At 39.6% G+C, this 15,547-nt stretch overlaps 1 protein-coding gene across 1 annotated transcript in view; it reads right to left on the bottom strand.

Annotated features, from left to right (window-relative positions):
- The window catches only part of Cpne8 (copine 8), a 188,430-nt gene that overhangs the window by 26,334 nt on the left and 146,549 nt on the right, over positions 1–15,547 (bottom strand). The window contains exons 14-15 of the mRNA XM_005354325.3: positions 8,269–8,315; positions 2,600–2,781 (exon numbers count right to left, since the gene is read on the bottom strand). Of these exons, the coding sequence (XP_005354382.1) occupies positions 2,600–2,781; positions 8,269–8,315 (229 nt within the window). The remainder of the gene's footprint in view (positions 1–2,599; positions 2,782–8,268; positions 8,316–15,547) is intronic.

Raw genomic sequence — 15,547 nt, 5'->3', positions numbered from 1 at the left:
GTGGGCTATTTTGTGGAAAGAAACAATAATCTCCTCCCCACAGCATCATTTCCTAAGATTGTGTGTATGATAGAATGGACAAACAAGAATAAATATAGAAACAACAATGCTCAAATTCTCATCAAAATATGTGAAAAAAGACTAAAACTGTTCATATAAAAGTTTCTCTGTTTGTGATATATATGTGCATGTGCACATACATACATGGATTGTGCATTTAGGCATATGTGAGTTTACATGTGTGCATATATGTGCATGTACACACGTTTCTACAAATGTACTCATGTATATGTGTACATGTATGTATATTCATGGGTATATATGTGTATTTAACATCCATGTATGTGTGTGCATATACAAGCACATGTGTGTATGTGTGTGTTTTGAGAAAGCACATACTTAGAGAGATTTATGGGCTGCTCTTGTGAGCTATAGTTTAATAATGGTTAAGAGCAGAGGTATTGAGAAAATGGAAGATCAGGGTTTGGTTCTGTCCTTTGGACTGAGTTGTCACACAGCACCTGGCGATATTCTCATGACACCTAGTATAAGCAGTACAGTGAGTGTGTCTGTCGTGTTGTATCTACCATACATAGGCTTTTTTGGACATTATATAAGATGATGAGCATAAATGATCAGTTTTGATTCTAGTAATGCAAATGTTCTGTCTGATACTCAGACTTGGTCTGTCTTCCTACCCAAGGAAACTGGAGCTATGGAAAAGCAGCCCTAAGGCTGAGACAGCAACACCATCTTTGGCATAATGGCTTCCATCATCAGTTGGAAGATGATGCCTCATTGGTTGAGAAGATATGATCTTTTGGTTCAGTGCTGCACAATAGCATACTTGGGTGGTGTCATTTCTGGTCCATAGAAATGAATTTTCAAGGCTCTGGGGATTAGAAAGTCTATGATCAAAGGGCAGGATGGATGCTTGTTCCCGGTTGGAGGACCGCTGGCTTCTCATATGGTGGAAGGTCAAAGGACAAGAAGGTAAATTCTGCATGAATTCTCCTCTAAAAAGGTTTTATTCCCATGTCTTCTTCCTGACCCAATCACCTCGTGTGTGTGTGTGTGTGTGTGTGTGTATGTGTGTGTGTGTGTGCGTGTGTATGTGCTGCGTGCGAAGTCCAGAGGTTGGCAGCAGGCGTTTGTCAGTCACTTTCCACCTTAGTTTTTGAACAAGTTCCCTCCTCCCTCGAAGCTGGAGTGTACCAATCCAGCTAGACCTGGCAGCAGATCTTGGGAGGCCTCACCTCTTTGCCTCCCCAGCACTGAAGTCATGGACATATACTTATACTTACACTTATATTTATACTTATACTTATACTCAGCCTTTTATGTGGATGGTAGAGACCTGAAATCTGATCCTCATGCTTGTACAGAATACATGTGACCCACTGAGTCATGACACAAGCATCTTAGTCACCTCTAGTTTACTTCTTAGTTCTGTTAGTGCTGGCGACACCAGAACTTTAGACAAGATACATCCAGATAACAGCTATCTCTCTATGAAAAAAACTAGATTTTTAAAGATCTTATTTAGGTGCAATTTTTATATCCATCCCTAACATGTAATGAATGATTTGATAATCATGTAATGATTTGATTACATGAAATAAATGTAAAGATGGGAGAGCCAAGAAGTCATGAATGAGGGGGAAGAGAAATGAGTAACAACACACAAAAGGAGATGGGATGTTTTCGTTGGTAAATTACTAATTTCATTTAGTTTAATAAATCATTCTTTTTATCAGGCAAAATGAAGGACGGTCAGTTAAAGATAGTCAAATATTCCTTGATAGTCTTTCCACCGAGAAGTCAAAATTCATTTTTCTACCTGTGCTGGTCTTAGTAACTCACATAGTCAAAATGATGTCACAGTTCAGAAGTTCTAAGCCTGTGATCTAATGGATCTGGAATTTCTGTCTCAGACTTCAGAACATCTAAGAAAAGTGACTCCGGGTGGAGACTCTAAAGACCATGAGTCTACCAGACCAGGACAGAGTCAATTAGAGCCTGTGTCTAAGAGGACACTTCAGCGATTCCAGCCATCTCGTCCTGGGCATTAGATAATGAACAGACGCAAGGAAGCTACCATAGTGTGCATACTACACAAAACGCACGATACAGACCTGAGAAACTGGACCAGTGTCCAGAGGGAGGCTCTGAAATACTGCCTTAGTCAAATTATTCTCCAACCATTAAAAATGTCCTACCTAGCTGAAGCCTGATATTTAAAACAAACAAATGCACTTATCCAGTTATATTTGTGGCCTCCTTTATGACCCATTAGGATTATGAGTATGACACATCTATCTGCATTATTTTACATCTCCTAACTTTAGGGATATATATTATGGAAAGGCCGATACCAAGAATAGACCTACTGTGTATAAATGGGGATTCTTTAGGCAGATTTACTGAAAGGCTGTCTTTTTGATATGAAGTTCATTCTCCTAAGTGAACCATTATAAAGCTGAGATGAGTGCCTGGTCACCAAGAACCTCTACCAAAACCAGTGCAGTAGAAACAGAAACCCAACACTGAAATACCTGACATGTTACTTCTTTTTCAACAAATCAAATGGTATCATTACCAGAGCAAACTCATGAGATATCCTTCCATCTGGAGGCAGCTTTGCACCAAAACCAAGAGCTGGGAACATCTTATCACTGTCGTAATCTTGAACGATTTCTCCCACAGCCTTCAGGGCCATGCCATAAGCATTCAGTTGGTAAGGGTTCATGTAGTGGAGAGAAGTAGGCTGGGCAGGATTTCCTGATGACAGAAAATGAGTCAAAACATAAACAGTTGGGCCACAGGTAGAACTACTGTAGGCTTTCTTTACTTCAGTTTCAAATACTTAAGATTATCATTCTCTGCCTATCCCTACCCAGGATGTTTGTTTAGACCTAGATCGTCAGTCTCCACCAACGGTTCTTTTCCTTCTGCACGTCTCAAGCTGTCACCGTGTCCTGAATTCACTCTCTCCCTTTAGTTATGTCTCACACACAGCGAACACCACTTCTTATTTCTTTAGACTCTTCTTGTCTTTCTTTTCCCTGCCCTTGTGTTTCTTTTGTTCTGTTTTATAAAACTGGCAACAAAAAAATCAACTCTCAACTTCTTGAGTCTGTGACCATGTCTTAATCTCCCTTGTGCCTTTCATAATGCCAACAGAGATTGAAGTGGTAGTTGGTGGATGACATTGAACTTAACTAGTAGCAGTAATGGTTAAAATACCAAGGAATCTACCACAGATTGAACAGCTGACATCGTATCTCACACAGCCTTAACAATAAGATCATTCTGAAACAGTTTGACTTTTGGCTACAATGCTTCTCAGAATATTCACATACAAGTTTTCTTTCTACGTGTCTTCATTTATCTCGGATATATAACTTAGAGTGAAGTTGCTGACTTATGCGGTGACTCTGAATATTGCAATTTGAGTAACTGCCAAAGTGTTCTCAAAAGCAGCTACACCATCAACATCCACAGTATTACCAAGGTTCTGATTACTTTAGTTCTCCATGACACTACTCCAGACTGGTTCTATCTAGCCATGTTCATGGGTGCGGGATGGTAACTGTCCATAGTTCTGGTTAAGTTTCCTGAAGTCTGTATGTTAACAAAATGTTCTTAGAATTAATTTGCTCTCTGTATATCTTATATGGAGAAAGATTCCCTTCAGATGATTTGCCTACTCTTATTTTATTTTAAAATTTTATTTATTTATTTATTTATCTATTTATTTATTTATTTATTTGGGTGTGTATGTGTGTGTGTGTGTGTGTGTGTGTGTGTGTGTGTGTAGAGTGGAGCTTGGGGGACAGCTTCTGAGAGTTGCTTCTCTCCTTATACCATGCAGGTCCTGAGGACTGAACTCAAATTATCAGGTTTGGCAGTAAGCACCTTTATCTGCTGAGCCATCTGACTGTATCCTCTTTAAATTGAGAATAATTTTTCATTGAGTTGTTAAAGTTCTTTGTGTATTCTAGATACAAGTTTCTCATAGACTGTGGGCTTTGGGCATATTTGCTATATTTAGGGCTTGTCTTCTGTTTTGATAGGTGTCATTTGAAACATGAAATGTAATTTTGCTAGCATTCACTTTACTTTCTTTACATTGCTAATGCCCTTGGTGTCACATTTAAGAATCAGATGCCACAACCACAGCCATCAAAGCCATTTCTGTTTTTTTGTTCTGAACTCTTTACAGCTTAACATTTTGAAGCATTTCTGTATTAGTGGAGTTTTGTACATGACCTGAGATAAAAGTCTTAATTTCATCCTTGTGCATGTGGCTAAGTACTTGATCCAGCACTCTTTCTAAAAAGGCTATTTTTTCCCCATAAAATAAAGTTTGGTATCTTTCTTTTTCATTTGTTTTGGCTTTTCTTGATCCTTTGCAACAACACATAAATTTTAAGTGAATTTCTCCTTTTCTAAAATAAATCTACCAGATTTTGACATTGTATCAACTCTGTCAATCACTTGGAGGGAGATGGTTATCTTAACAATGTTTGCTCTTATAATCCAAAACAAAACTTTTAAATTTTATTATGTAATTTTTTAAACATTCTTATAAGAACATAGTCTTTAGTTTGCAAAACACAGTCTTCAGCTTATGTTTTGTATTAAACGCAATCCTAACTTTTTCATTTTTAAAAAATTACTGTAGGTATAATAATCTTCTTTTTTCTTTGTGAATATTTTTCCTTGCAAAGGTAGAGAAAAGAATTGAGGCCTTGATCTTCTTTCCTGTAGCCTTGCTCAACTTGTGATTAGTTGTAAGGCATTTTAGTAGATTTCTCAGAATTTTGCATATTACAGGATGTATTCAAAAGTAGTTTTATTTCACTTTTATTTACAGTATCAATATTTAATTCTTTTATCTACCTTGCATGGCAACAACACCTGGTGCAATGTTGACTGGAAATAATCAGAGCATTCTTGTCTTGTTTTCCATCTCAGGAGAAACCAACCTGCCTCTCATTCCTAAACATGCTGTTGAGTAGGGTTTATGAGTTTCCCTCTACAAGGTCTTGAAAGCATCCACCACAAGTACATGCAGAACTTTGTCAAATGGTTTCTCAGCATTATGTGGGATATTATTCATTTCCAAAATTTTAATATTCAAAAATCAAGTAATGTAATGTAGTCCTATGAATACCAGATAGTTAGAAAATGAATGAGCAGATGATAAACCATTATATGCTGTTGGTCTGGGTTATTTTACCCAGTATTGTTATATACACATGTACATGAAAGCTGATTTTTAAGTTTCTCATTGTGATGTCTTGGCCTCACCTTTGAATCAAACTATTAACGGCCTCACAAAAACAACCTTTTCTCTTTGGTTTTTAGAACAGTTTGTTCTAAAGTCTGGCAATTAAAATATTTGGTAGATTTCTTGAATGAAGCCACCTAGAACCAAGGTAGTTTTCTCATTGCTAATTCAGTTTCTTGTTACACATTGTCCAGATTGTCAAAATCTTAGATGAGTTTCAGTCATTATGTCTTCCTATTGAATAGGAATTCAATATTCCTATTGAATTGTCTATTGAATAGACAGTTGATTCTCTTAGTAAACCTAAAACTCATCAATAGAACAATGAAAAGTATTTCAACCAGTAGGACTTAGGCTGAGTTACTTACTACTGGTCATATTTCATAGACATGAAACAAGAATTACCATCTCAAGACATAATGCTAATGAAAACATTTTAACGCCCAGAAAAAAAGTGAATGGGTAGAATTTGGCTTCATTAAGCATAGTTCTAGCTCTTCAAGGCATAAGCCAATATGTCTCATTAGTAAAATGTTTTCTAGAACTAGGTTTGTGCAGCTGTGTAAGAAGAATGTCAGATTTAACGGCTTTTTGGATTGTGATTTGGGAAATGTGGACCAGTGTAAGAAATGTAAAGAGAACACACAAGAGCTGTAGACACAATGGGTAATTGGGAAGGGAAGATCAGCAGGGGCTCCTCAACGTGCACTAGGGCATTGTGCTGGCTTGTTTTTATGTCATCTTGACCCAAGTTAGAGTCATCTGAAAACAGGGAATACAACTGCATCTTGACCCAAGTTAGAGTCATCTGAAAAGAAGGAATACAACTGCAAAAATGCCTCCGTGAGATCCGGCTGTAGGCAAGCCTGTAGGGCATTTTCTTAATTAGTGATTGATGCGGGAGGCCCAGCCCCTTGTGTGTGGTGCCATCCCTGGATTGGTTGTTCTGGATTCTATACGAATGTAGGCTGAGCAACCCACAAAGAGAAAACCTATATGTGAACAAACATTTCTCTCTCAGGCCTATTACTAACTAGCTCTTACATTTAAATTAACCCATTTCTATTAATCAATGTAGGGCCACGTGGCCATGACTTTTACTGGTCTACTGGCATTTTGTTTCTTGGGTAGCTGGCTTGTGTCTCCCTCAACTTCTTCATGTCTTTCTTCCTATATTTAGTTTGGTTTTCCTGCCTAGCTATATTCTGCCTTGCTATTGGCCAAAGTAGCCTTTATTATTAACCACTTGGAGCAACACATATTCACAGCATATAGAAGGGTTATCCCACAGCACAAGCCAAAAAGCAGCACTCCCGCATGGCCTCTGCACCAGTTCCTGTTTCTAGGTTCCTGCCTTGTTTGTGTGCTGGTCCTGACTTCCTCCAAGTATGAACAGTGATGTGGAAGATTAAGTCAAATAAGCCCTTTACTCCCAAGTTCGCTTTGGTTATGGTGTTTCGTCACAGCATCAGTAACCCTACAATAGACATCATCCTCATAAATACAGTGGAGACTGAAGAAACTGTCAGTCAAAAGTGTACTCAACACTCCTAGGCTGGGAGGTCCTTCTGTCTATGTGTTACTTTTATTGATTAATGAATAAAAAATTGTTTTGGCCTGTGATAGGGCAAAAGAACACAGCTAGGTAGAGAAAACTGAAGTGAACACAGGGAAAGAGGAGGCAGGGTCAGAGAGATGCCATGGAGCTGCCAGAGAAAGTCATGGCAAAACATTGTGGGTAAGCTACTGCCACGTGGTGATACACAGATTAATGGAGATGGGTTAAATTAAGATGTAAGAATTAGTCAATAAGAAGCTGGAGCTAAGAGTCCAGGTAGTGTTTTAATTAATATGGTTTCTGTGTGATTATTTCAGGCCTAAGCTAGCTGGGTGGCCAAGAACAAACAAGCATCTCCTTGCAACACACTCCAAACCTTCTAACACATCTCAGCAACTCCAGATCCCACTCAGCAGCCTCAATTTTGTTGTTATTGTACAGTGTGGGTGCTGTGGCTTGCTGTTGCTGCTGCTACTGCTCCAACTGTTTGATATCAGCTGGGAATATCACACAGTACCAAAAGTTCAGGAGGAAGACGAAATGAAAAATTCCAAACATAGCTTCTAATGAAGCTGTACTGCCTTCTTGCCTCATAAAGTTGAATCTTTCTAAGGAAACTGTTGTCACTTGGGTATTACATGGGAAAAACTCATGGCAACTTTTGTCAAAAGCAAATAATAAAGGCTTGCAACATGACTTGGTGGTTAGCAGTGCTTGGTGCCTAAGCCCGGAAACCACAGAAGAACAATAGAACTGGCCCCCGAAATTTGTCAACACGAGCTGTGACATATGCCCCCTCACACTCATACATGCACACCAGGAACACACACAGACACACAGACACACACACACACACAAACACACACAAACACACATAGTAACAAATGAAATAAAAACTGAAAGAGATACAGTGAGGTCATGTTCTTAGGATATAATGCAACCAGTTCAAACGGTCATTCCGTTCCAAATAAACTTGGCTCAAAATAAAATAAAATTTCCATTATTTTTCTTTCCTAAAATATTTTATACGAATCACTAACGTCTGTACCAAAATATCACATAGCAATCCTACTTAATGAACTAGCTGCCAAGATGTTAGTAAGTGAGTAAAATTATGGCTGAACCCCACTTTCAAAAGTAAGTACACAAGGAGGTACTGGCAGAATGGGATCTCTAATTAGACATGCTTCAGAAATGGCTTAACTACATCTCAAATCAGTATTCCTTGGGAAGAAATAGTAAAATGGTTCAACATGTAGTTAGTCTGTTGTATATTTTTGTTCTATTTCTTCTATATTTTGCATCTCTAAACTGCCGCCTAGTGTTAAAGACAAAATTTTGGGATTTTCGATGAAAATAAAAATTTGTCACTTACTCGGCAGCAGTTCTTACTGAAGACAGGAGTAGCACTCACCGTTTGATGCTGTAAAGTCAATAGCCACAGTGAAGTTGATCTGCGTTCTAGAACAAAAGCAAATAAAAATCGCCAAGTAAGCAGCAGCACCCAGGAGGTCATCGTCCATTCTTGTTACATTTTTAGTGTAAAGGATTTTCCTAAGTGTTGAATTTGAACAAATACAGAATATGCTAGACAGCATTAAATAGGCAGATTTACCAGGTATGTGTATTAAAAAAAAAAATCTTTGTTATCATAATACTGTAAAAAAAAAAGTCATTTGAACAAGCTTGGGTTGCTTTTTGAGCGCAGTAAACATGCGCATGGCCGAGTGAAGAGTCTAAACAAACAGCCGTGAGGTTCACGTCCAGCACTTATAGCTAACTGCTGCTTTTGAAACCATCCGTAAAACTGTCCCACACCTCTACAGCATCAGTCCTTAAACTAACTTTCGAAAGTCCTGAACTATGTTTCTGAAAACTGAAATAGCTCAAGAGACAGTCTATAAGTTGGCATGGTAACCTCCACCCACTCACCAGTTTTTGGTAAATATAGTGGTAAGAAATGTGTATAATTTTAATTTTCAGCTCTTAGACAATACATTTCTTGGTTAGTTTGTTTCTCTTTTAAATAAATTAGCTATTTTCTTTCCCTCCCTCCCTCTCTCTCTTTTTCTAGCTCTTCCTTCAGTTCTTTTGTTCTATTACAAACTAAATGAGTGGCATTTCACTTTTTGCTACACTCATGACTATTTATGTTTATAATAACATTCCTTTCTTTCCAAAGACAAAAGTCATAGTAAGCGGCAGTGCCATTGTATCAATGACAGTGCAGGCCTATCTGTGAATCTCCCTTTCTTGTGTTACCTAAATAGCACTTCATTGATGTGGAAAGTCCTTCTGTATGTGTGTTGCTTTTATTGGTCAATGAATAAAGAAGCTGTTTTGACCTTTGATAGGGTAGAGTAGAGCTAGGTGGGGGAAGTCTGAACTGAATGCTGGGAGGAAGAAGGCAGAGTCAGGGAGACATCTGAAGGAAAGACACAAACCACCAGCCGAAACCTTGCTGGTAGGGCACGAGCCTCATGGTAAAATATAAAATAATAGAAATGGGTTAATTTAAAAGATAAACAAGAGCTAGAAATATGCATAAGGTAATAGGCCAAGCAGTGTTGTAATTAATATAGTTTCTGTGTGATTATTTCAGTTCTGGGCAGCTGGGAACAAACAAGCAGCCTTCCTACAACACTTCATTAAAGGAAAATGAGCATTTCCTTAAAGAGCACACTTAGCATATTTTAAAGACTTAAATTATTTCTTGTGAAAAAAAATACCCTTGACAAAGTGAACTATTCAAAGTCTGGATGATGATGATGATAATAATGATGTCTAACTTGTCCATCCGGGCCTGGATAGGACTTAGACATGAATGGTTTCTGACTCTAGAACTAAATCATCAAGCCCCATCATACTTCACTAACAAGCATTCCTTTCCCTTTTCAGATTCAGCCTCAAAAATCCTGCATGTGATTCTGAGATTGACTCAAATGCACACCCCTCCCCCGAGAATGATCAACTTCACGTATTTATATTTAACAAAGTCAATGGAGATTCCTTTTATAGCCACTCAGTAACGTTTTACTTAGAGCAGAAATCAGGTTTAGAGGCTAAGAATCCAGGCTCACAGGGAGCTTCATTCTAATCAACATGAATCGAAATGAGCACAGCTTTGAGAGAGGTAACACAGTGAGCCTTTGGGGAGAACATTCTAGATAACTAACTCCCTTTGAGGTGCTAAAAGGAACAATTGCCCACAGCCCACTGGTATGTCATGGTAACCGACAGTAATACAGGGTGACAAGTGACACACAAAGAGCAGGGTTGAGTCTGCAAGAGCTGGATTTGAGGCTCAGCAGCTCACTTGTGTCCTTGGCCAAATTTCAATATTCTTAGAGGGCGGTCTCACAGTAACAGCAAATAACAGAGAGAAAGGGAAGTGCTATATACATAAAACATATTCCATGTAAATAACTTACACATTAAATATACATATAAATATACGTATTATGATGCATAGTTACATAGGTTATATCCATTAATCTAACAATATTTTTTTGATAAGAACACAATCTTTTCTTAAAAATATATTTTACATTTAAGGAAACTGAGCTCAAAAAACTCAATTGTTTTCTATACCACCAACAAATGCCAGCATTAGAATGTAAATTAACATCTTTCCAAAAACAAATGCCCTTAATAATAGATACTAAGACATTATCATAGGCTTGATATAAATTTGCCTTCCACTGAGTATGCTATCAATACTAATCTCAGAAGCACCTGTATGTCTGTTATTCCAGTGGAACTGGTTAGGCATAAAAGTAACCCAAAACCTTGAAAACACAGCATTTTAGCATATTTTTAATACTAAATTAGAATTCCACATTTTGGCCCAATCTTCCTTAGATTGTAGGAACAGATCCCTCTCCCTTTCCCCCCTTCTCTCTCCGTGAGTGTGGTATAAGTGTGAGTGTGTATATATGTATCCACACACTCTTATTTGGTGTGGTTGACAATGGCTGGGTTCATTCATTGCCCTCCACTTTATTTTCTCAGATAAATTCTCTCAGTGAACTTCCAGCTTACCATTGTAGCTAAGTCAGAAGGCAGAAGCCCCCAGGCATCCACCTGCCTGTCTCATTCCCCCAGTGCTGGAGCCGCAGGAGTATGCTGCCATACCTTTATACCTGGCAGAGGATGTGAACTCAAGTTCTCATGCCTTTGCAGCAAACACTTTCCCCATGAGCCATCTCACCAGCCCTCCAACTCTCTCTGTGCACTGGAACCTCGCTGTGCTTCTGCATTCATGAGTAACTTCATTCTGTGGTTGTTTCTCATTCTTTCATCATGATAAAACCCAACACATCACAAAAAGTTTCTTAAACCATGATTCTCAGAACAAAACCTGCAATAGTTGCAGCAACCAAGGTCCTCCCAAGGCAGTGGTATCTATCAAAGCAAAGGTAAAAGCTGTGACTACTAGCTACAGAGCTATAAGGCACAGGAGAACAAAAAAAATAGAAAAAAAAGGAATATTTAGAACTAAAATAACATACCCAAACACAGAGCAGTTTATTTTAAAAAATTAATAAATTGCTAAAATAATTTTAAAAAACTAAAAAGAAAAAAAGCAAGGAGATTAAAAGGGAGAAAGAGAAAGGAAAAGACATTGAGAGAGGCAGAGATAGTGATAGACAAATAGGGAGAGATGGAGAGAGCGGGACAGAGCGGGACACACGGGGGAAGGGGTTAGTACCTTACAGACCAATCATTTAACCCAAAGATTATTTCAAAGGCCCAGGATCCTCTAAGACAGAGTAGGAAGGCCTGATGCACTTAGCACTGAATGGTAACTAATAACCATGGGGTAACAGAGACAGTCAAGGACTACAGAGGAATCCTCGAGGAATATTGATTGGCTGACTGATGGGAAGATGTGACTAACTCCTGCTTTCCCCGGACTCCCTCCCTCCTGTTGTTTGCTCTGCCTCGGTGTGTTCAGATCGGAAAGGAAACGTTATGCCTTACTCCACAGGCACCTGTTGGGAAGGATGCCTGCCATTATCTGAAAAACAGAGCAAAGCAAAACAAAACAACAATAGCAGCAAAAACTAAAGTTCAGCAATCATCTTTCAGTTGCCAAGAGCTTTGCAAAGTGATGGAAAGTTCTGGAATACCAGCTTTGAAGTCAGCATGTTTAGCATTCCAATGTTGGTTTACTGAGGTCAACAGCAAGAACAGTTCAGCATTTTTATCACTGAGTTCATTCTTCTGAGTGCTGCGTGCATCTATGCATAACATGATGTATGTTTAGTATGCCCACAGTCATATTCTACACGTTTATGAAATATTAGTGAAACAATTTCCTAAAGAAAGACGGTGGAAATGAGGCTGTTAAGAAGATTGCCTGAAGGCTTTGATGAATTGTTTCTTTTTCTAGCAAGTAAGTAAGCCGAACATCGTCAGTAACTGCATTATTTATCTCCATTATTTTTCAGTGTTTGGAGCTTAGAGCCAGTGACAAAGAATCAAACATGAACTCACATGAGAAGACTCCTGATGGAATATCCACACAAGGATCAGGTATGAATTCTTGAAATACTGCACTAAGAAGTTTTGTTTAAGAGACAGACAAGAGAAAGTGGGATTTCAAGAGCCATGGTCAATGGTGCTGTTCTGGAATACCCAGCGAGGTCTCCTGACAAAGGGTGCCCATGAGTATCAACATCAAACATGCTGAGCTCTGTGAAGCCGTGCACTTAACAGGCGTCCCCATCTTATATCACCACCTTCCTAACGTTGTGAACATCAGGAAAATCCCCCAGCACGATGGGCAGAGGGTATCACACAGCACTGAGAGCTCTGCACGAGACCCCGCCTCTCAGATGTTTGCGGTAGTTACCGTTGAACTAGCTATCATGAGTGAACACGGGCGTGTGCAGGACTGTTTGCACTTATTCCCCGACTCAAGTCCCGTCCACTTGCACAAACTACACACTATGAGCCCTCAAGGTGGAGCCCCCCATCCCTGTTTAAGTTAATTTTGATAAACACCGATTGTCATTCTGTAGCTTTTGGGATCCAGACCCGCCCACCTCCAGAGCATGCTCCAGGCATAGAGTCATCAGGACCAGGCTTCTGCCTGCTTTACTAATATGCAGTCTGGTTTACACTTCAGTTTGGTCACCTGCTCTGACCCCCTGAGTTATTGCCTTAAGCACTGTTACCCAGACTTGTCTGCCATGATCCTATTTCAGTATGAGCTAAACTTGAAGCCTTTTCTACCTCAACTTTTCCCTTTCCTTTAAAAAGTAACCAACTATTAACTGACAAACAGAAAACTCCCTGACTCAATCAATGCGGCTTCTTTAAAGCTCCCAGCTTCCTTTGGAGGCTGGAATGATGTAGAGTGGCTAGGAGCACACACTGCTCTTCCAGAGGACCCAGATTCGGGTCCCAGCACCCATGTGGTAGCTTACAATTGTAACTCCAGTTCCAGGGATTCCAATGCCCTCTTCTGTCTTCTGAGGGCACCAGGAATACAAGTGACACACAGATAAACGTGCAGGCAAAACACCCACACACTTAAAATAAAATTGAGACCTCCTGCTTCCCAAATACTGGCCCTGATTGCCCAGAGGAAAGCAGGTTTTCATACAAATGCAGACTCCAATAAACCTTGGGAAGGCTGCATTACTTCAGGATATGCTCCTTGTAGGAACACAGTATCTTCATTGTACCCACGCGTGGAAGGGTTTTAAGTATTTCATTCTTTAGTAACCCTGTCACAGATGTTCAGCATCTGGATCTAAGACATTTCTATGAACACCAGAGTGTGCCACACTGATGAAATTAGTGGCTTTACCTGAGATTTAGAGGTTGCCCCTCAGAATTTGACCTCCCACCCAAGATTTCCTTTCCTTCATGTCAGGTACTAGGTCTGAACCTGCTCAACCCAAGACAGCACTACAAATGGTCTGCAGCACACCTGGGTGCGGCCTCCCTCAAATGGAAAAAGGAACAGCCCCTGAGGGATGACGTCATTCTCTGTCCACAAAGATGCAGTTTCATAAATCAACAGCTCTTCTGCTTCTTCTGGATTTTGCGGATTGAGCTCTTTTTATTAAAAATTTGTTTTAAATAAAATATAATTACATTAATGTCCCCTTTCCCTGGTCCCTTCCAACCTCTCCCATTCTCCTTCCCGCTGCCTCTCAAATCGATAGCCTCTTTTCAATTATTGTTATTACATGTATGTGTGCATACATATCTAAACACAATTTGTCAACTCCCTTGAGTGTGCCTTGTGAGTATATGATTTCAGGGCTGGCAACTAAGCACTTAGCAGGTTCATCCCTGGGAGAGGTTATTTTCCCTTCCCTCAGCAGTTGCTAGATACTTGTAGTGCTTTTTCTAGGGGCTGAGACCCCCTGAGATGTCTCCCTCCAGTGTTATTCAGGTCTTGTTTAAGGAGCCATATTGTTAGGATGCCATGATCATAGCTTCCCTGTTGTTGGTAGGAGAGAGCAGGTGACCTGGTTCCCTGGCTCTTCTTCTAGTCTATCTAGTCCCTTTTGGATGATGTCCTACAGGAGCCATAACGGTCAGGGCTATGCTGCAGAGTTCAGGGTTTTAAACACAACACAGAGGCTACAAGGTATAATGTCACAAGACATCGAAAATGTCTTGCCTTCTTTTTAAATGATAGTTTTAAAAAGTATCCCATAAGTAATATCAAAACAAACAAAAATGAACCCCTGGTTCGAAACTCAAGCACTGCTGGAAAAAAAAAATTCTATTTGAAATGAAATGAGTGATGGAGAGAAAAATTTCCTAGTATAAAAACATTGAGTTATCCATCATAGAGCAGAGCCTGAATCCCAGAATCACAGCAAGCTAGGTGGTTGTGAACACAAATCCTTGCCCAAACTACCAACTCTCCATGACATGACTTTGTAATACACTAAATAGGTACCCGTCTTTTAGAAGCGGTGGTTCTCAACCTGTGTGCCTCGACCCGTTTGTGGGTCAAATATCAAATAGCCTGCATGCTACATGCCACAACATTACACAGTAATTGCTCAGCCATCTTTTCGTGAGTGACATATCAGAACCAAAGGATCTGGTAAAGGTTAAACCAAAAGGCAAGGCTTTTTTGGTGTTATTGCTTTGTGAATAAGTGGCTGTCCTTTGCTGTAGATCGTTTACTGTAGCTAACTCCCTTTCTGCTACATATTTGGGAATTAATTCCCTAGTTCAGAACAGTTTCCCAGCGCCAGGTCGTGTTCTTCTCTCCTAGGGAAGCGCAGAGATCGGCCTTTCTGTAGTTATTTTTATCAGCAGGCATTTGGTCAGAGTTTAGGGTCCAGGCAAAGATCTCCAAGGACATAGAATTACTGCCTGCCCAAGCTGCTGCTCTGGTTTTACCCCACAACCGAATTGCTGATAACAGCATAGTCTGGAACTGATAATTTAGAGGCCTGAGTCTCTTCTTCGCTTAGAGAAGTAAGTATAACTCCAGACCTAGGCCCGTAAAAACTGCAGCGTCCAGTTTATATGTTTATTTGATTAAGGACGATCAGCTTCTCCTTGACTGTTTACTTAGGTTGCCTAGTTACCTGGTATCCTCTATGCATACTGGAAGAAAAGAAGTGGTGTGCTGATTTAAACAATGTGTACCCTCTTCATAATTTTACCAGAAACAAACCTTTTAGCCCTTTACTAACCACCTAAAAATG

This window comes from Microtus ochrogaster, chromosome 15, assembly GCF_000317375.1.
Source record: "Microtus ochrogaster isolate Prairie Vole_2 chromosome 15, MicOch1.0, whole genome shotgun sequence".
Lineage (NCBI taxonomy): Eukaryota > Metazoa > Chordata > Mammalia > Rodentia > Cricetidae > Microtus > Microtus ochrogaster.
This window is presented reverse-complemented; position numbering and strand designations above follow the sequence as displayed.